The following is a 22589-nucleotide window of genomic DNA, read 5'->3' as shown; positions in this document are numbered from 1 at the left end:
TCACTGTTCTGATTCACAGAACTGTGTATATGACATTTATAACTCCAATAACCTCTTAGTTCTCTTCATGTGCCGTAAGGAACTTATCAATGCGATAAAAAGCCTTCAACTGGTGAATCCAGATCACTAACAGAACAGGACTTTTCCTACCTCTAAACAGAACTTTTCAGAATATTATCAGCAAAAAGCCACCGTTTCATTGGCCTTACTGTTTTATGGAGATTGTTTTGACAAGGGAAGGCAGAAGTGGGGCAGGCAAACAAAGGATGCACGCGTTCCCTAGTGGGCAGGTATGTACCAGCTCTTCTGTGCTGGTTCACTTTGCATGGAAAACTGAGCTCCACAATAGAAAAGGAGTCAATCTCCAGCTTTTGCAGCTGTCAAGGCTACAACAATTCTAACAAAAATACTCAGATTTGGATCCAAAATGGGACCTCCAAAAATTCCATTTCTGTTTAACCTTATGTTTTTCATGTAACTTATTGTATGTTTGAAAACAGTCRGTAACTTCAAAAGTTGTCATGAAATGGAACTGTCACTCTCCAATACGTTTTGCATTTAAGCATGGATAACGTTCAACTTGCACTGTTTCAGTCTCTTCGTTTACTGTCATAAAAGAGTAAAAGATTAAAACACAGATGACAGTTAGGTTTGGATCTGGTGGAATGACAGATTTTTTTTTTATTGACACATGATATATTACACTTCCAGAAATGATATAGATGTAATAACGGGCCATAAGAGCACATCTGACTTGTCATTATTTAAATGAGCAAGATTCTATTCTAGAAAACTCTCAGACAAATCTGAAGAGCTCAAAGGCCTGCCTGAGAAAAAAGTGACTTCAAAATGGCAAAGCAAATTCAGGACTGCTTACAGGAGGTAATATTTACTTCTTAATAATCTCATTTGGATTTAAAAAAAATTGCTAATTGTATCTATATAAAGCTCTCAGCACTTTTAGGAATGCAGAGAGGTCTCTCTCCCATGAAATATAGAACTTAAATCTTAAAATATAGAATTTAAAAAAGATATATGAGGCATTAGATTTATTTCCTGTTATTTTCTAAATATTCAACATAAAACCTGTAAATGAACCTTAAGTTTTCTGAAGCTTTACATAAATTACTATTTCCTTTTATGGGAGAAATATTATGTAAAGAATCCATTAATACCACAAAAACTATTTGCATATCCTTAAAAAGGTATATTCACGATACATATTTATGATATTAAGAATATTTCCCTTCGGACCACAGCAAGCAATTATGTCAAGTAACAGCCTGAAACCATTTGATACTTTCCTAGGCACATGACTTTTCTACCATACAATACTGGATTAAAATTACACCAGGTAGTAATATCTTACAGGCTGCTTCTTGATTTCACTATGCTCTTTGTTTCATTCAGTACAACAGTAACTGCAGGAAAATGTGCCAGGTTTATTTATAGCATGGCAGTTGTTAGGATCTGTGAATGTAATGCAGATTGATGCTATGTATCTTCATATCACTGTTCATATAGTAACAGCATACATAAGTAACAGCATTGTGGTATACAGATGAACATAAAGACTATTTAAAAGTCACTCAGCAGCTTGACTGAGAAAAAAACCCAAAAAACAGCCCACGTTTGATGTCAGCATTCTAATACAGACCATGCGGAGATCAAAGACAGAAGCTGAGAAGCCTAGATGCATTACTGCGTACCCCATATCCAACAATTAGTACAAACTACAGTTAAGTCAAATTGTCTTCTAGCAATGTGTTTTACTCCCAGTTTGGGGGCAGGTTTAGCTTGGTTGGTTAGAGCGTGGTGCTGCTAATGCCAAGGTTGTGGGTTCAATCCCCATATGGGGCTATGCTGAGGRTTGGACTAGATGATCTCCAGAGGTCCTTTCCAACCTTACCATTCTATGATTCTACTGATATAAAGGAGACTAGACTTAAGGTAAAAGAATATACATACCTTTGTTCAGTTAAGTATTAAAAAAAAAGAGAGAGAGAGAAAAATCTTTGGGAGTTCACAATTCAAAACTGAGCTGGACTTCTGGGTTTTATTATAACAATGAGTGTAATTTATTTTTATAGCAGTAAAACTTATGGCCTTTCATCTTGTTTTGCAGATTTAAAAAGAAAATACATATTAACGCATTAAATCCACTTTTACAGACATCCTGACATTCTCTAAACACTGCAATTCACTTCTATAAATGGCTAAAAATGAAGTATTGTTCACTTCAGCAACAGGTAATTGTCAGAACACACATGACATTCAAGGCTATTACTGCGCCCTCAATCCTCTTTCCCATTCAGGCTGATCTTCCATAATATGGTCCTAGAGTCAGGGAAGTTACAACTGGAAGTTACAACTAAATTTCAGAATGCCTCATATAATCCCTTCACTGGCCCCTGCCCAGCACTGCAGGTATCAACTACCATAGCACCTCTGTTTCAAGCAAAATGGAAATATTCTGCCTCTGCTTTTCATCTTATGAACAGTATTCCAGTATCTCTATAGTTTTCTTTTCACTCTTCAGCACATAGCAGATTAACTACTGTATTTCCATCACTACCTTTGGCCTTGAGATGCATGATGTTTAGCAAAGTAAATATTTTATAAATCTAAATGCACCACCCCACCCCCTGTGTGACTAGTCATTCAGCTTTACCTAGTAATTTCCTTCATGGTCCTCATCATTTGCAGCTGAATCAGACCATCTGCTTAGAGGGATGTTCACTCTTGCACTAAAAGGAAAAGTCACCCACTTGCTTTGGTAAACTGTGGAAGAGATTGTTTGTTCTCAATATTAAAAGCCTGAGCCTCAAAATCCAGTTTGAATTTGTGAAGTATCGATCTTCTTTATGCAAAAGCACACAGCTCTATTCTTGACGAAACTGAGCTGGTTAACTGAAGAAGTCTGAATGCTTAATTTCTGCCACATTCATTAAGCCGTTTTGATCAGTCACCTTTCAYGCAATGTTGAATCAGACTAGACGAAGTAGTGCAAAACTGCAATTCTACATATTCACCTGTTAATCTCTTTATTCACATATACTAAATCCCCTTTTCCCATGCATCTTATAAACGATTCCTCTACACACACAAGCGTATCATCAGGAATGCATTTACAGAGTGACTGAAAAACCTTCTCACTGATACCTGTAGCTTATCTTCCCATAATGCTGGCTGTTTTTATTTTCCACTCAAACCTACTAAAATCACAGCACAGCAAAACCCAGTCATTTTCCCAGCTAAAAATAATTAAAGCAAAGAGTTATCCTCTCTCACCATTCCTCTCTCAGCCACCTGCTCCAAATGCATTTTTCAATGTGAAGATCCTGGCATTTCAGATTATATCAGAGGAAACAAAATAATCTGCACAGAAAGGCTAAAGTCTTTTCAGAGAGTCTGAGAACCTGATTCAGCTAAGAAGGTAAGAGGTTTCTTTAAAGAAACAAATTTGCATTTCAAATATAGCTAACTTTATAAAATTGTCTGGAACTTCCTGTATATAAACCAGAGGACCTTTCATGCTATGGCATGTATGCTGATCTCTCCTGCTGTACAACTGTAGGAGAATGTTCACATTGCCATATTCTTATTCATATTTTCTCTTTCTCAAACAGTTTCTGTGGAGAAATATTTTTTTCAATTCTGCTTTTCAACAGGTCAGTCCTACAGAATCCTCTTGGGGGAAAAAAAAGCTACATTGTAGTTTTTCTGTTCATTCAACAAGAGCAGAAAAAGAAACAAACAGGGAACATCTTTATAACTCTTATCAAAACACAGGTCATCATGCTTTGTTATTAAGTCTGCTCTATCAGCATTTCAACTGTTATGTTTGATTCTGTCCAAACCGACTTTTTGGAGGATCAACAAAATACTCTTTTTTGCAAATAGCTACATGCCTATAGTAATGTTATTCTTCAAGTTGGGGAAGTTGTAAGATCATGAGGGGAAAGCTATAAGAAATACTCTGAGAATGTCTTGTTTTCACCAACTACAAAATGCTTAGGTTTCATTACTACTTGCTAATCTATTATTTTCTGTGCCATACAGAATCCCTGTAAGGTTGACTCTCCCTAGGGACTATTCCTAACCATTAAACATCAATTCCGTTCTAAGAAATCCAACTTATAACCCCACTACTGCCCTATTCTCTTCTGTATAAATGGTCTTTTGTATGTACACACTTTCAGGAAATTACCCTCCTCCTCCCCCAAGCACTCCCTACTGTCCGCCTCCTCGACTCGCAAAAAACACCCCCCTCCCCAAATCAACACTAGTGAATAACTGTATTTTTGTTGGAGCACTTCCAGCTGCTCCACACGTTCCACTCTAGAAGCAGTAAATGAAACCCTTTAGTTTTGGCACACTTCTCAGTTCAAACACACACATGCACACACACACGTGCACGCACTCATGCTGAAAGGGAAGTAAGCAGCATCAAGCTCATTCCCAAAATAATGACCTTTCACTTCTCCCCCATACAACTTCCTCTTTTGCTAAAAAAGACAGCACTTCCAATTTCAAAAAATCTTCCTCTTTCAATCGGCTGCTAGTGTTTTAAAGCACTGTTTCTTCCACTTCATTCATGTGCTCCTAATTTACTGCTGCAGAGACAGACATAAGATATCCCTCGTGTCAACACTTTGGTGATTTCATTTCCAGTGAAATCTAAAGAAAATTCTTCAGACGACTTTGCCAAGATTTTTCCCTCCCCTTTCAACAACCGAAAGCTAAAGCGAGCAGAAACTCTCACTCATGCCTTCTTCTGGCTCGCAAAAGCAGCTCTGACGATCCCAGCCGTATTTTTCCTTTAACGAAGGCCTGGAAAAATATTTAAAATCATACCTTCCTTGGATTCATCAGCTTCCGAACTCATGGTGTCAGTGCAGCTCACTGCTGACCAGATCACAGCTGACGTGAGCTTTGAGAAGCAGCAAGTTAACTTCTCAAAGAAAAAAAAAGGGGGAGGGGGGTGTTAAGGGGAAAAGTCTGCAAATTCAGCAAATCACAGCTAAGCTATGAGGAAAGGATTCCGCCCCCTTCTGAACTACACACAGGCAACTGTCTGGAAAAACAGCACCTTAACAGAAACTCTCATTTTCCTTGCCAGCAGTTGCCATTTACGCATTTTATTCCCCCTAGTCTTTTAGTCTGTAGAGAGGGTGGAGTTTTACTTGTTACGGCTTGCCAACGTGGTATGAGAAAGCAAGCGTACGAGACCAAAAAAACCCTCAGTGTGGAACAGTGTCCGACTGTGGTGACTGACAAACAGACTGGAGCTCCGATATCCCGCAGTAAAATTTAATTTAAATCTTTTTTTTTTTTTAGTCTGAACTATACATTTCAACACTTCTTGCTATCCAGAATTAGTTCTGTAGCATCTACAATTGTACTGATTAATACAGGATGACTAAATAAATGCTTAAAGGATGAAAAGCAACAGCCTTCTTTTAGGTAGTTTAAGCTAAAGCTAAAAAGTTATTTTACTTTTTCCTTCACCATGTTCAACATAGGGTGCTATCTACTCTAAAAGGAGCAACTGGTCTCTGATTCTTGAAAAAACTACTTGATTCCTTTATGTTATAGACCCCCCCCCATATTAATAAAGGTATCATTTTTAAAGGCATATTATTCAATTTTGCTTTACAGCACAGCAAGAGAGAGGGTATGTTATACAGCASTCCCCTAACTCGTCACGCAGTAGTAGCTATGAACAGGACATGCGCCTTCAGCGCAGAAGCAATGGGAATTATCTGGAAGCCTGTTTTCCGATTGGCATGGTCTTCAGTAAAATCCTAGGATAGCTAGGAAATAGCTTTTCCTATTTAGTGCTTTACTGTATTTTTAGTACAGGGAACAGCACAAAGCCTCCGTGGAAACGTTACCGCCCGGGCCAGAAGCAGAGGCGTGAGCCCTCAGGAAGAGCGCCGCCGACCGCGCTGCCGGCGCGGGCATGCAAGCCGCTGCTCCGCGGGGCAGGAGTCCCGCTGACAGCGCGCAGCGCGCACCCCTGAAGGGCTGGAGGCTCCTCGGGCAAGCAACGCTACAGGCAGTTGGGAACCGCGCTACTGCAGTCTCAGCCAAGGGGAAATGAGTCTGCTTCAAGATGAAATCAGAAAGTGCCAAAGCTCCAGTCACAAGTTTAGTGTGCAGCTGTGCACTTCTGGCTGTGAAGTTTAGCTACATCCATTAAAGCGTATTTGTAAGTAACGTAAAGCTTACACTGCAGGTAAGAAAGATGTTCTCAGAGGTAGAAGACATGGAGTCAGGAAGGTGGTATGAATTCTTGAACTAAGGCAAATTTACTTTGTGAATCACGGTAAACAGTATTTCAGAAAGACAGACAGATCTCTCTTCAGTTGAAGCCTCCTGGTGATGCTGAAACATTTTTATTTGCAATAAGCACAACCCTATAGGTCTCTTGCAGGCATTCTGCAAGAAGCTAGCTGTCCTCCACAGGCCCTACTACGCAGGGTGGTGTGGCAAAGTATAAGCCGTTGTGTTTTTCAAAACACAGAAACTGAGAGGGAATATTAATGTAAATGATATCACAGAAGAAAAGTAATTACAGCACCAGACTAGCTAAAGAAGCTACAAAAAAGAAGTTAAAGAGGGGAAAAAAAAATTATTAGTGCTCCACATCTTCCTGCTCCCTGGTTTGGGGTAATTACTGGACAGCAGACTGAAACCACTCAAAAAACTCCACACAGAATAGGAACAGGAAGAAACATAGTGTTAGCCAAGGTTAACTGTAATAGCCTTTGGGGTCCCTCAGTTAAAGGCAGTGTTCATACGGAAATTAAATAGCCAGAATACAATCTAGTATCCAGAGCTTTCCATAAACAGATTTACACAATAGATGTCTTTCTCCTGTTGTAGATGACAGACAGACAAGRAAAGATAATGAGCCTTGCAGTTAAATCTCAGGAAGTTTTGTAATTTTAGATTTCTAAAATCTCTTGGACATGTCAGAACTGTGAAAACAGATGAGAAAAATCTGATTATTCTAATTTGTTTCTTCTCTACAGAGTTCAGATTGCATCTCCTTACCCAGCCCTGTTTYTTTTGTGCACAGGGTTAAAATTCAGACTTTAAACACTGTTTTTTTGAAATGTATTTTCATTTTGGTTGTTATACTTCTTAAAACACATCTGTCAGGTGAAAAGACTTCAAGCAGCCTGAAAACAGTTCAGGTAGGTAATTTTCCACTCGTATGATAAATAGTGACTTTTAATGGCAGAAGCTTATTGGGGCATTATCATCCTCGGAGTCTCTACCCGATGAACAGTCTTGAAACTCCAGTAGAAGTAACAGAGTAAGATAAAAATTATCAGAGACTCAGTGGACGATGCCCTTGCACAGGCAAGAGACAATACTGCGGTTAAGCCTGGAAGCTTAAAATCTCTTTTAATTGTAAACTCTGAATGAGATATGGTGTGAAAAGGACAAAGCAAAAGAATGACAAAACTCTAAAAATAGAATCTGTGGGCAAAAATAAATTTCATAGGACAGATTCTCTTGAATGGGGGGGGGGGAAGGGGAAGGAGGAATAACTTCCTAGAATGAAGGGTGTTCACATGTGTGGGCGGCCACATGTTCTCCCATTTGGGCAGACACTATCTCTGAAGAAGGGCAAAATACTCAGAGGAATCTAAAAGATGTACCAGAACCCACATAAAAATTGGGTTTACACACTGATTTGCAGTGGTTAAAAGCTGAGAAACCATGAAACTGAATAGAACAGGAAAGGTAAAGCAAAGTATTGTCTTTTAGACACTCTTTCCTTAAAAAARAAAARRRRAWATATATAYACACACACACACACACTTACATTCACTTACAACATACACACACACACACACATAAAATATATGTTGTAAGTGACCTAAAAGCCCCCTATCTCTGTTAACACTAATGACAGAACACAGCACAATGAACAGACAGTAGCCAGGCCTTGACTTTCTACGGCAATATGTCGGGCATTCTTGAAGGAAGGATAGCTGTTGAAATATCTCCCCTACCCAGTTTAAAATCTTGCTCATGTTTTGTTTCTCAAAACACACTTAGTTAACTGTGGGCACGCAGGCATTTTCTTAATAGAGAAACAGGCAGCAAATCTTACTACACCTTCTATCAATTTTTAAAATATTGAAAAAGATCCCCAAAAGTCCTGCAATGCCTGCCAAGAAGACACTGAAGCTTAATACTTAAATATCAAAACAGATAATAATATTTTGGCTTACAAAAAAGAGGAAGAAGCCCTACTACATGAAAAGGATCAGGAAGAAGCTTTAAAGGAGGCAGCTGCCATGGAAGCAAGAACAAATCTGCTACTGCAAAAAACCGCACAGCCATAGAGCACTTCTAGAGAAGGAAGTGCTACTATAACATCTCAGACATTATATATTCCTGGGGAAAAAAAGGGTGGGGGGAGAACATCCCCCTCTTCGGTTAAGTCTTGCTCTTCCAGAAGGTCAAGTTAAATGGACTGCAGACTTCTAAAAAATAAAAATAAGGTACATGCCTAACTTAACCCCCCTGCTATAGGCAATAGCCGCCAATCATTTTGTCTTTATAAGCCAGCTACATGTCTTTTGCTGGCTACAACTGTACTGAACTATTTGAAGCGACATGACAGCGCTTTGATTGTGATAGAGGAAATCTGGGTTTCCCCAATTTCTCAGCTGCGGTAAAAGAAAAAGATGCACAACTGTCTTGAAAGAGTCAGTGCTCATAACTGCAGCTGTGATTTCTTTATGCTATGCCAACAGCCATGCCACAGACATTTTCTTTCCCATATATTGCCAAGGGTGAGGTAAATGAGAATGCTATGTGACCACTRCGTTGAGAAAGTAAAGCTTTGCACAAAACTGTCCCATGCAGGATTAGAGAGCTGAGATAGTAGCAAGTGCACAGCTGTTTTCACGGTGTAAACCTGCTGCTCAAGGAAGATACCATACTTGCATATGTATAACCCAAGGATTACTTAAAACTTTGCAATTTAGCAATCGTGGTAGTATAAAAGGAAGTTTACCCCAGAACCTTCTCTCCTCTGTAACCCCAACATCCGTATCTGGTTCTGATACAAGCGCTATTTTTTGACTCATTTTCAACTTCTGGTACTCTTCAAGAGGAGTGGAATACAGGCATGAAAATGAAGTAGTTCCCTACCTTTGCACCTCACCTCAAAACAAATTTCCCATAGGACAAGGGGCATATTGGACACAGTCCTAAAGCAGTCACGTGTTCTATTATATCTTGATGAGCATCACTTGCAAAACATAATGACACTATGTTACACATTTGTCACTCCAACTGCATTTTGTAATTTCATAATTCTCAGATATTTGAGTTTTGCTTAAATTGACATTCTGAAAAGCAATCTGAATGAGATGGAAGACTGCTGTATTTTGATTCAAGGTTCTCCAAGCAGAAATAAATGCAATAGATGTGTTCTGCATACATCTCTGGAAATTTCAAATATGCAGTCCTACCAGAACAGCAACAAGGCATTTGTAGTATCTCAGAAAAAAGGCACAAGTCTTTAGATAAAAGTTTGGGGTGAAAAAAGAGGACAAACAGTTAAATTCAAAAGCCTAGACACATCATCAGGGAATCAGCTGTAGTAAACTATTTTAGTAAGCATCTCCTCGCTTTCTGTAGAAGTTACCAATTAAGTAAGTGTCAAAGACAACAGATAAATTTGCCTCTGACTTTCTGCATTGGTCCTTCTCCGTATCTTTCTTCAATATCATTACAAATTTTCAGACAAGCGTCTCTAAATTTAAGTACAGATTTAATGAAATGAAAGAAATTTGTCTTTTCTAGCCCTTTGCTATTAGTTTGTGCTAGCGGATGTGCTTTTGCATCTCCCTATGGCACGCTGAGGTCTCCCAGTGCTGGGCTGCTGCCCCTCTCCCGGGGGACAGGGCCGGACCCGTCAGGCCGCTGCACGCAGGTTCTCGCGTGTGTGCTCTGCACGCAGCTATCTCACGGGTGTGCTGCTGCYGCACATGGATCGGGGAGGCAGGTTGCAGCGCTATCTTTCCTCTTTCCAGGCCCTCCCTTCAGACTCCAGGCTGGCTCAACAGCAAGGATGAACTGCTGCAAGAAAAGACATTCTCTCTCCTGACAACATCTCTCAGCTCTTGCGTGCTTTTGCCATCACAGCTAACCCAACACTGCTACAGGCAGGAGCCATGAGGTGGCAGGGTTCGCGTGCTTCCTCGGTCCCGTTGGACTCGGTCTCCTTAGCTGTGCCCATAGCTGGGACAACGCAGCCCCACTCCCCAAACGCCAGGATGGCTTCTTCCCTCAACAGGCAACCGCCGAACTTACGTGGGGGTTTGCTTTGCTGTGTGCCAGCTTGCCATAGTCCCAGTTCTAACAAACATTTGATATYGCAGCAGATAGGTGAGTAACTTGTTGCAAAAATAGCTTGGAGCTTCTTTGAATTATTCACTGCTTGGCATTATAGGTGCAAAAGTGGGAGGAGGAGTTTGCTTTTATTTTAAAAAATAAGACAGACCTTATTAACAGACTGTTCTCAGATTCCTGCAAATAACAGGGTTAAAACCTAGAGCTACAACAGAGCCTGTCTCCCTAAAGCAACCAGGTTTTACAAAACAAGGCTGACCAGGAACCTTAATGCCTAGTCTGCTTGACTGTTTAGCACATACATGCGAAAGACATCAAACTGCTTTATAATTGCTGCTTATCCACAATTAGATAGCCATCTTGCATTAAGCACTGAGCAACCATGGTCAGTGGAAAACCACCAAAACCAGTGGCTTTATGTACCAAAAAAAAAAAAGTTTCTAGGATCCAGCGATTTTATGAAATACTGGACTAGAGAAAGTTGTAAACTGCAGAGTCTTTTGACTACTAATCTAATTCCACATCTCCAAAAACAACAGCAAATTTCAAGATAAAATAAAGGTTCAGAAACAGACTGCTGCAAGGTAATCAAAATTGCCAGAGAAAAAACTGATTGCAGAATCAACCACTTCCTGAAATAAATACAGAATTTGTACTTAATTTCTTTTTCTAGACATTTTTCCCGACAATAGGCTGGCTGGCACAAAACAAAAGACCTAAAAATCAGCTAAATARTTTCTGGAATATGACAAGGAAAGAGATATTTTACGGTATTATTTGTGAAGTATTATAACACCCATGCAACAAATGCAAGAGATAGTAGACTGATAAATCAGCTTTCCTTTTACAGATTCCATGAACTCTTCCCACCTATGTTTATACAGTTAATGGACTTGTACAACTATAAAGTCATGCTATTAATTTCTGCAAAAAACTTTTACTAATTGCTAGCTAGTAATTCTGAGGAAGCTTCTTGGAGTTCAATGTATTTGCATAGAGTTACAAATATTTTTTGTAGAATTACCATAAAAAAAACAGACAAGAAAAATGTTTAGTAGCATTAGAAATATGACAGTGTATGAGTCAACATCAAATATTCTTTTAAACTAAATCTTATTTAATRTCATGCACTTCTGTATGCAACTCTACTGTTCATTTCATTTGTCTGTAGTTTTATAAGATGTTAAACCTTATATATTTAAATATATATATTAAATGCTAGATTTTCAGTTTTCTTGCACTATATCCAAGTTGTTCTGCTTTCAGTTCTGCACTTAAACAGTTACACACAGACATTCAAATTAGCAAAAAAAAAAGGCTATTTTAAAGTTATTTCTTAACCCAGAGGTAGAGAATACCATGAGCAGTTGTGTCACTTCTATTATTGCAAAAGCAAATGCAACATGTACCATCTGTGTAGCACAAGTGCACCAAAAACAAATTCCAGCTTTTATGCAGTTTTGCCAACTTGGGATTTAATTTTATTTTACATTAAAAGAGGACTCTTAACTAGCTGTGCAATGTTGGTATTGTTTACACAGTTTTGTAACTGAAAGAATTGGATGCAATAACCCATCTGTTGTTGCTATAGACAAATTTTACTCCCAAGATCTATTTGTTTTATTACCTTTCACCATAAAATACACATATACCAAGATAATCTTAGGAAAATTCAGTCCAGTGAAAGCTGGAGGGACAAAATTAACCAAAGCATTAGCAGGTGGAATCCACAAGCCACGTCTGAAAAATATGGGAATTACAGGTTTGGGCCTGATCCTTGCTGCATGCTATTCCTTATCATTAACTCTGTTTTATCCTTTTGCATTACCATAGTGATTTACACAATGTTGCTCAAGTCATTTGCTGAGGCACTTGCAACACCTGGAGCTATGGGGCAGACTCACAAATGCTACTCTGGCCTATGTTTCTACTATGTGGTTAAATTATAAAAAGTCCAGCCCCAAGTACCACCGAGTGACCCCCCCAAATGAGTCTCTATTCTTCTCAGCCTTCATCACTTCATTCTATTTCCCCCATCTGTGCTTTCCTCCTTGCCTATTTCCATACTGTCTCCTTCAGCACCCACCCCCCACCCTGCTAGTAGTTCTTGGAGACCCAGCTTTTCCCTTCATTTCCAAAAGGCAACAGCAAAGCATGCAAAGGCAGTGCCACAGGACCACGCATCTGACTGTGGGCACAGCTTTCAGTCAAGTAAACAAAACCTGGGGCTTCACCACTAGAGTAAGCAATGCAAGAGTGCCTCTAAAGACCTGCTACCTGATCACCAAGCTGCCAGGGTAAGCAGAAGCACAAGATGATAAACTGATTAAAAATGAGCCCACCAAGCCAACGATGGGAAGAAACGCAGTGCTGCCAAGCAGCATGTAGAGCACCAGTCCTGGTTTCCATACAAACTTTGCAAACCTTACTTTAAACAGACTCCTGACCGCTACCCTTCTCACTGAGACAGGCAAGTAACACAGGGAGGGTAAGAAGGTACACACACAAGAGGCTTCATAAAGTTGAGCTTGCCTTATTAATATTAAACATAACTTTGGTGTGAAATTTTGAAGTCCCATTAGTCTCATCTGTAAAGCTTACAAAGTCCATCCATGCAATACCTGTAACAACGCCAAGAGCATCTGCAATAGCACAATAATGCCACAACAGCGCTTTTCTAGGGCTGACAGCCCGAGAAGGCAGTGTAACACTAACCGCTTTGCACACTGCARAGACTCCTGTGCCGGACAGATTTTCCAAATCCAGATCACTGTTACAAATATGTTGTGTCAGATTTCTGGTTTACAAATAGTGATAAACTGCTGCCAGCAATTTTCAGAAGCTCTGTGGTAAAGAGGTGAGGAAACTTAGCCTCAAAATACAACTTTCTTCATGAGCAATCTGCTAAAAATGCTATGGTTCAATGATAGCGCAGCCTCAGCACAGGATAGGAGCTGACTGTATTGAAGGCTATGTTAGCTTGATCTGCACCTTTGGGCCTTCAGGTGAGCAAGATCCTGCCACATTACACGACTGCTAATGAACTGCACAGGCCTACATTTTGTCCTTTCCAAATTTTGCAAATTCACACACAGAACAACACCATGACTTCCAAGATAATGAACTCCATGTAATGTTGTTGCCATGACTGCAAGCACAATCTTGTATGAAGCCATTAATAATACAATGGCTTTCCAGTAGCTAGGTAAATATCATGCATTGGCAAGCCCACTTATTTATCCAGCAGTTACCATTTAATGAAGACAAGGTTTTAGTGCAGGATAAAGTATAAGACAATTCATCAACAGCAAACATCCTGAATAACATTAAATGACTTGGTTGCTACACACASATAGGCAACAATCAATGATATTTGCTGAATGTTCAGAAGATCACAGAGGACACAATAAAAATCATGTAGTCAAAGTTTACTGTGTTTTGAGGGACTTGCAGCAAGGACTGCAATAGTTATAGATGCAGGTTTATAGCACTGTTTCTCCAGATACTAAAAATTACATTTCTGGCTTTAATTCTTCCTTTAAAAAAACCACACAGTGGTCATTACTGCCAAGATAGTTATTCCAAGTAAAGGACAGCATGATAAAGAATCAGACACTGATGAAGAGACTAGCAAAAACAGAGATAAGAGTGTGGTATCCTGTAGTTTGACAAAACAGTACAGAAAATGAGTTGAATTTAAGATCTTCTGTGACACACACACACACAAAAATTCCCAGAGATAGTTTATGGTAAAATATGGTAAAATAGCACAAAATGGTTGTGCTATTACATGACATAGCATCCCTCATAAGAATGAAGGAAAGGTCTAATCTGAGGAGCAGAATGCCAAAATTACTAAAGTAAGAAATCCTGTATCAAAAACTGAAAATGCACAAAAGTGTCACTAGATTCCCTAGATTACTGGGAACAAATGAGCTAAATAGAGACCAAAAGCTTCACCACAGAGGATGAGAAGAGATACTTAAACCAGTCTGCTCTCAGCAAGATATAAGGAAAGAGGTATTGCCAGATACTTAYGTAACAAAACACAGTGCTGGAATAATTTTAATTAAAAGATGGCATTTTAATTAAAAGCAGAGACTCTAGTATTACATACCCAGAAGACAAAGGAGCTTAAAAACAAAGTGGCTGAACTAGTGTCAAAAATTGTATGATTTAAACAATCCTACCAGAGTCTATGACTAATACGGCACATTTTTTTTTTCTCTTTTAAAAGGTATTGTAGTGATGCTAACAGAACAGAATATAGAATATTATCTTAAAACTGGGAAGTTTTTGTTCATACAGAAACAACACACATATGGGAAAACACATGGGCCTCAGTTTCTGAGGGCTGTGTTCCAGTTTCAAGCTAACAATGCAAGTGTGTTGCTAATACATAGCAATCAAACTATGCCCTTTTTCTTCAGAGGCCAAAATCGTTCAACATGCAAACTCTAAAAGCATCACTTGTATGTCAAATGCAATCTCGTCTAGATAAAATTTCAAATCAAACAAAACTACCAAAATACCAAGCTATGAGAAGGACCTCTTTTTAGTTCAAATTTAAATAAAAGAGATTAAAAAGAGGGATTTAAATGGGTATTAAATCTAAGCAGAGTTTTCTCTTTAAAAATTCAGTTTAGTTACAGTTTATATTCACAAGCCAGATGTACCTAATTACGTGGTGTTCATTCAAAGAACCATATTGATTTATGCATGTTCCAAACTGGTTTTAAATCAGTTTATTATTTGCCTAAAGCTTAGACTGAACCCACACAAAGAATTTGAAAGAGTATTTGTAAGAAATGGATTTCTTTGGGAAAAATAGTAGGTAGGACTGTTCTGAGCCCTACCTGAGGAAATACTGAAGCATAAACTAAAAAAAAAGATAACTTTTAGCAGCCTTAAAAGAAAATTTTTCAGCGCTCWCTTATCCTGGACCATGGTGATATTTTCAAAACTAAAGTGCATTAGGAACTCAGCATTACAGACCAGTCTTAAGTCAGAGTGACTGTCTAAAAAACTGTATCATCTTGCTCTTTTTCCTCTCTACCGTCCATGCTAGCAGAGGCACACAGTGTCCCAGAAAGCAATATTCCAATTAAAGCTAACTTTTAATAAATACGTAATTTTTTTTTCTTGGCCAGGAGAATTTTAACGTAAATTAGCTTTCAGGTCTTGTGCACTGCTGCACAGCCATATCAGCATTTATGCTGGCAAGAAGGTGAGGCTGATGAAGGGCAGCAATGACCAGACAGAGAGAGGACCAGACAGCTGCTTCAACAGTGAGTCTAAGGTGCACCAACTCTTTTGAAGAGTGAGGCTCGCAAGTCAAATACTCATTTCAGAAATAAGATATAGATGCTTTTGAAATTGTTGCTTTTTATTTATAAGACAGTAATTTTGTACAACTGTTAAAAAAGAAGAAGAGTTGTTAAGACTAGTCACTAATAACACCGTATCTTCTACTGTGTGTTTTGCCAAGAGAAACTGAAGTTCTTCACAAAGAAAGAGTGGCTTCTCACCATCATTCACAGTTTGCTCATTCTTCCAGATACTAAAGAGGCTTATGCTAGTGAGCAATGTAGATAAATTTTTGGTGTTAACTCTAACGTTTAGCATATTAGCATTATATTGGAATGTCAACACTGGTTTTCGATTGATAGCATCTAAGAGTCCCAATGACAATAAAACTAAGGAATTTTAGATGGAGTCCAAATAAGTTTCTTTAATAAAAGAAAGTCCAAGTCAAAGTATTTGATCTGCTTTACAGAAAATTCATTCTTTAGTTCTCAGAATGCTTTAGTAATAGAAATACCTCCATCTGCACTGGCCCACACCTAATACCATCCCACAGGTTTATTCCAAGACCTTCACTAAATATTTCAATACTTACTTGCAGGAAACAAACATATGTAACAAAATCTGAATGACATTTCTTGGTCTATTTGTGCAATATCTTCTTCACTGAAAGCTGAATTGCAGCACAGCCTTAAGGTAGTTAGCTAACTGCTTAGGTAGCCTGTCTGTTGGAGCTGCACTGCTACAATTTCATTAAAGTCTCAGCACTTCACAGTGTGCTTTCATAATTATAGACTCAGGATGTACAAGAGTTAATATCTTCAGTTGTTATGGGGAGTAAATAGGGCAAGAAAACCAAAAAGATTATCCATACATTCTGCAAACACTGGTAAATGTTCATATGCAACTCTGCCATTTTTATAAGTCCCATCTGACAATCTGATGTGAACCTCAAAAAGAAAAAAAAAGATCACATCCTCTATTTTATGATAGGAAAAAGAGATACTAACGGCTCAGAAGGAGCCTTTGGGAGCAGCAGAATACAAGGCTCTTCTGCCTGTCTGTGCTCAACAGCGCGATGGGAGCCTGCCCCTGCCTGCAGGAGCCCTGGGCAGCGCAGCCACCAGCCTGGGGAGCTGGCAAACCTTTTCCACTTCTGATTTTTGTCAGCGACTGATTTAGGCCACAGAGCATTTACTGTTAGTTTCGACCACCGCCAGGAGGTGGCAACAGCGCCCCGAAAATAGCAAGTCTTCAGGTCTGGCTTTTGTTTCCGCTCCCGGAATGAACCAGGACGTGCAAAGCTGATGCGCAGACTAAAAAAAAATTGCCTTGCTCTGCACACGCCCACGTATTAAAATTTCATATGCAAATTGTACCAAATCGGACAGTTATGACAGCCAAACGCCTTCAATGCAGCAGTCATCACCTGAGACCAGTTAGCAACACATCAGAGAGCAGCAGACAACATTTATCATTTTCCTCCCCAAATCCCAGCTGTGACAAGACTCCAATTTTGCACTGCAGGCCACCAATGTCCAGATAACAGCGTAACAGATGATACAGCGATAATAACTTGGCTCAATGATTTTAAAAGCATAATAAAATCTTAGGTATCCTGCCAGGTACTGATGTGMCTGTGATACTGGTGGTATTCCTCCTTTGCCCCCAGTTTCTGGGCGGACTGAGGTGGCTCAGCCCCGCTGCCCCACCTGCACTTTCTCCCCTCCCTACCCGGCCGCTGCCCTTTCCAGGAACGGGGTCGTGCGCCCTGCTGTACCGGCGGGGAGCTGGTGGGTAACTCACTCGCTTTCCTGGCTCCACAGTTAGTGGCCGCCTTTCCTCACACCAGACGCGCAGAATGGTTTCACGGATGGATGAAACACGGGGGACGCTGGAGGAAAGAGGCGCCCGGGCTGCCCTAGCGCCCCTCTTTCAAGGGTGTGCGGGGGGGGGCAATTGGGGGAAGCGATTTTCCTCCTGGGAAAGAGGCTGGGCAGACACAGGGCCCCGGCGCCCGCTGGGGATGGTGAGGTGACCGCAGCCCTGCCCTAGCCCCCCGGGGAATCTAGGTGACCTCCCGCTGCCCGTCCCTGGTGACGCAGGATTGTGAAATACCGATACTGAGAGGTCACGAGCTGCCACTACCGCGAAGAGGTCCCACCGGGTTGCCCAGCACGAGCACAGAGCGCCTGGACCGGGACTGCGCGCACAGCTCCCATCAGACCTGCCAAACACTCGGAAGTGTAACTGCTTTCCTTAAGCCACTTCCAGGAAAAGACAAAGTCTCACTAATTCCATATAAAAGCAAAATTATTTTGAAAATTACGAGCAACTCAAACGGAGAAGAAAGGAAAATTTATCAGAAATTGGCCAACAGTAGCGCTTTCTGAGCACACACTAAAACAGAGATTATTTTTGGAGGGAAAAAGAAAATCAAAAAACCCACACAGCAATCCTTTTTTTTCCTTGAGTATTATCCACATTTTTTTTTGGTGGATGTCAGTTAAAATCTTGTTTTTCAAATTCATTTGAACTGTAGCAATACAGACACAATATAAGAATAATTATGATAACTGAGTTTTATCAGTGTTGAGCTATATTAGAGACATCTCCCTATCATGTTCTTAGAAGTCTGAGAAAAATAGAAACAAAAATTAATGTATTTTCTACTTCCTGGTTACCTTAAAACATTATGTCCTAAATTAAAGTACAAATGCTTTCTCATTCCCTATGAAAAAAGATCAAGCACGAATTAGCATCACTCGAAACATTCCCAAGTAACATTAAATAACGCTACTTAGAAGGTAAGATTTCCCTCAACATTTTGATTAGCCATTTTTTTTCCTCTCTGAGCCAAACTGAATATATCTCCATCATTTATCCATATCAGATATGGTATTTGTCTTCCCACGACATAACTCTGAAACTAAATAACAGTACTAAAGATAATGCATTAACTGAAAGCAGTAAAACAACATTTTTTAAGTAGAAAGCTTATATATTTATTAAACTATAAAGCTATTTCCTTCAAATTGGATTCTTATATCCACACAAGCTTACTTGATCTCGGCTTAGTTGATTGTAGGTAGAAAACACCAGCAACTCTAGCAGATTCTAGGGAGGAAAAGCAGAGGAGCAATGTAGCGTTATGAGGCCAGGCTACAAATATATTTGACTCCAAGCTAACACAGCGCCTTCCCAAAACAGACCATTTCAACATCCACATAACAAAATGTATTTCTAACATCAGAAAAAAGTCAACAGAAACTTACCTAACAGTAAACAGTGAACGTGTTTGGGCAACAGAATACTAAAGCTGTCATGTTTCCCTGCTGCCCGAGAGCTTGGTTCGATGTTTCACTGTGGTTTTTGCACTCCGCAGTTTTCATTGCAAATGCGGACTGACCTTCAAGCTCGTGCTCCAGTCAAGATCATTGTTCAGTGGACACTGCACAAATAATCTAATTCCTTTTCAAGCTCCCTAAGGAATTTAAACACAGCACTCTCCACAGGTAGATATCTGGAATCTAGCAGGAGGTGAAGTATTCCTTGTATCACACGAAACAAAATGGGGTATAAAAGAAAACTTCACTGCAGTATGCCAGGCATGAAAAAAAAAAAACCCCATGGATATTTATCGATCAACAGCAGTAAGACTTTTGACCCTASATGAAAAAAAAATCCTATTTGTCTTAGAGGATTTTACCATGTTTCTGGCATTTATTCCAATATCAATCAGAAATAGATGAAATATAAACAATTAAAAGTGAATGTATATTGAACAGAAAAAATCTACTGCGTTACAATATACAATTGCTGCCATTTGGAGAAAAATGTTGCCAAAGAAATTTTAAAAAAAAGCTAGCCAATCAAAATTTGTATTTTGTGTGTTATTTTGTGTGTGTTTTGTCTTAGGTTTTAAGAAGCGTACAAACACACTCACCATGRAGCGCTGCAATTTTAAGAATAAGGTAGAGCAAATGTCAGTACAACATTACATCACCCCAGACCACAAGACTCCTTTGGAGCCTCCACTGACAATACACAAAAAATGAGTATCTGTGGGTTATCCATTGTCCATTTGGTTTTCCAGTTCCCTTGAAATATGGTCTCTAGCAGCACTGACCTTCCAAGAAGCGTTACATATTATTGCTCCTTTCTGTATTTTAAATACAGTTTAAAAGTTCTTTGCAGAGCTGTAGAGGTGAAGGGGCCAATAYGCACAAGAGAAAACAGAAATAGCTCATAGTTAATAATGTTTGGGCTAGAAAGAGCTGAAAAAAACTAAAAGATCACTTTTGTATTGTATTGTATTTTGTAACGTATTTGAAGACCACAGAAATTCATACTCATCTTATCCGATCTCCAACTAAGTACTGGTTATAGCTTTTCACCAGATGGTCCCTAAATGAAATCAAAACTGAACTGGCTTTGAGATATTCAACACCGGCTGAAATCTGAAATTTTCAAAATCTTTTAGCTCCAACCCTCAGCATAAAAAAGCAACACACAACCTATTTCTAGTCTGAATCTATCTATTAGCACCTCCACACAATTTGATCTTCACAATCATCAGAAAAAAATCCAACTATGTTCTCCTTGAACAACAACCACCCAAAGGCTTTATTCCAGAGGTGAAACTCCCAGGTAGCAAATCTGGGGGTGAAGTAGGCAGTGCCGTTCTGTTCAGAGTTAGCTGCCCCACTGGAAGAGGCTCCAAGACCTCCTTCATGCCAGTACTTCCTACYGAAGCTCAGGCAAGCCCCTTCCTTAACCCACTGGTGGTTATGAACTCAATCTAAACTGGCCAGTTCTCTTCAGGCATCAGCCATCCGACCCAGGGCTGTATGCTGATATCCCTAGATGCATTATTAGTATTCACCTCTCCAAATCTCATGTAGATCTTAAAAAAARTCTCCTTAAAATATAAAGTAACAGAACTAATTTCACACAGTGTTAGTACAGTAAAAATCTGCTAGGTGCTGATATTGCAAATACCTATTCTAAAGTTGGCTGTACATGGTGGTTAATTATTCACAGGTGTTTTATACTAAAACTCAAACAGGACATAAATGTTATTTTGACTAAATAAGACAAATGAAACCATATGTATCCTGAGCAAATCTGCCAACCCTCAACAAATAAATAGTATCTGTTTCTGCACCAAACCAGACCAGCTATTGATCAAAGCCTCTGATAAGCCCTCCTCAAAAACAGGGCTGGTGATGATGTAAAAGATAAAGGCTAGGTAGTGACTGAAAATCAACAGTCAGCATGTAAGATGCTGGTAATCAATTGCTTGGGAAACATAATAGCTTCTTAAAAACACACACACACACACACACACACACACAAAATGAAGAATTAGCCTTAGGAATTTCTTAATCCAAAATGTTCTACCTTCAACTTTGTTTCCTGACCTTTTGCTCATGCTCCAGAACCTTAACTAAATCTTGGAAGACAACTGCCCAAAGGTCAATGACTTTCTTACACAGGAGAAAGATCTCATTAAAGTTTATGTGATACCTTGTAGTTGTTAACTGTCAACACTGAAGCATAACAGTTGTTGATTCAATAAAAAAAATACAGGACATCACTCTTTACAGCTTACAGTTCCTGCACAGAAGTATATGGAAATGCTGTATCTTAACCATCCTGGTGTGCTCCCAAGCTGAGGAGAGAGCTACATGCTATCTRAATCTGGATGGATATTTCTCTAAAAACACTGTATGGCCTTGCACTGCTCGGAAGGAATTTAAAATTGTTGGTAGGACTGTGATTACAGGTATCGTAAGGGATTGTAGACAACTTTGCAGCAATTTATACGGAGTCTGGCATGAGATGTTGTATCAGTTGATGCCATCACATGTTCCACTATAGCTAGACAGGATGTTGTAAGCATTAATAGTGATATTCAAGATCACACAGTTCCAAATGAAATGGAAAATGTACGATCTGTGTCCAAACACAGAAGAGAAGAGGAACAAAACAGAGAAGCTCACAACTTCTGGCATACATTCAAAGATGTGGTGAGATAGAGTTGGAGGCAAAGACAGGAAGACAGTCTACATCAGCAATAGCACCACTTCCTTTTCTGAATATCTAGATGCGTATGACTGGTTGTAATGTTAAATAACAGAGGCAAAGTCTGTGGTTCTATAGAAGAATAAATTCTATCAGCTTCTTTCATTGACTGCAGAGAACTTCCCAAGTATCTTACAGTCCTTGGCTTCATATATGAAGAAGGATGAAAAAATCTCTACTTCTCAAGTTGAAGATTTTTAACCACAGTCTGCTTATTATAAGGAAWCAAAGCGCTCTACCATCACGAAATTCCTCTGAAGACAACAGAAGCTACGTAAGTGCTTACTGTTGTGATTCCAGCACCTCCTGCATTGAGAATCCTAATTATTTAGTTTCCTGAACATAAGCTGTTAGTGCTGAGAGAAAAGAGTATCAACTTACTGTGCCAGTCTGAAGAGTAGCTTAGAAATACAAGTTTTATCACAAGCATTAAGTTAAGCTGTCTATTATTCTTCATAGTCAAACAGCAATGAGGGAAAGATCAGTTCAAGATAGATAAAGAGGAAATCACTAAATTAAGAAGGAAAAATCACATGAAACTTGTGTTTCCCACGTAGTGACATTCATGGCTTCTGGTACCCTGCAGCAGCCCACTCCAATCTGTGTAACAACTGGATACYGGGAGAAACCCTTGAGCCTCCATCAGATTCTGCGTATTTGTCACYATACACTCCAGTAACGTGGGAAAGCCCTCAGGTCTTTCATGGCAGCAGCAACATTGAAAGAGTGCGCTTAACTGAGGCAGCAGGGAGGATGCTATCTGAGATACCACCGTACTGTAGGAGATGGAGATCAAGAGCATGGCTACA

At 39.5% G+C, this 22589-nt stretch overlaps 1 protein-coding gene across 3 annotated transcripts in view; it reads right to left on the bottom strand.

Annotated features, from left to right (window-relative positions):
- TNFAIP8 (TNF alpha induced protein 8) overlaps positions 1 to 22589 on the bottom strand; it is a 64525-nt gene that overhangs the window by 16796 nt on the left and 25140 nt on the right. Inside the window, exon 3 of one of the 3 annotated variants that reach the window (XM_085305397.1) lies at positions 18757 to 18810. The exons of 1 other annotated variant lie outside the window; for it this stretch is intronic. In XM_085305397.1, the coding sequence (XP_085161523.1) occupies position 18757 (1 nt within the window). In that variant the 5' untranslated portion in view covers positions 18758 to 18810. Of the gene's footprint in view, positions 1 to 4857; positions 4976 to 18756; positions 18811 to 22589 lie in introns of those variants that run through there. One more of the 3 variants, XM_085305395.1, reaches the window with a different exon arrangement.

Source organism: Rhea americana, unplaced genomic scaffold (assembly GCF_003343005.1).
Source record: "Rhea americana isolate MKP2758 unplaced genomic scaffold, rheAme1 scaffold_22, whole genome shotgun sequence".
Taxonomy (NCBI): Eukaryota; Metazoa; Chordata; class Aves; order Rheiformes; family Rheidae; genus Rhea; species Rhea americana.
The sequence above is the reverse complement of the archived record's forward strand: the minus strand, read 5'-3'. Positions and strand labels throughout refer to the sequence as shown.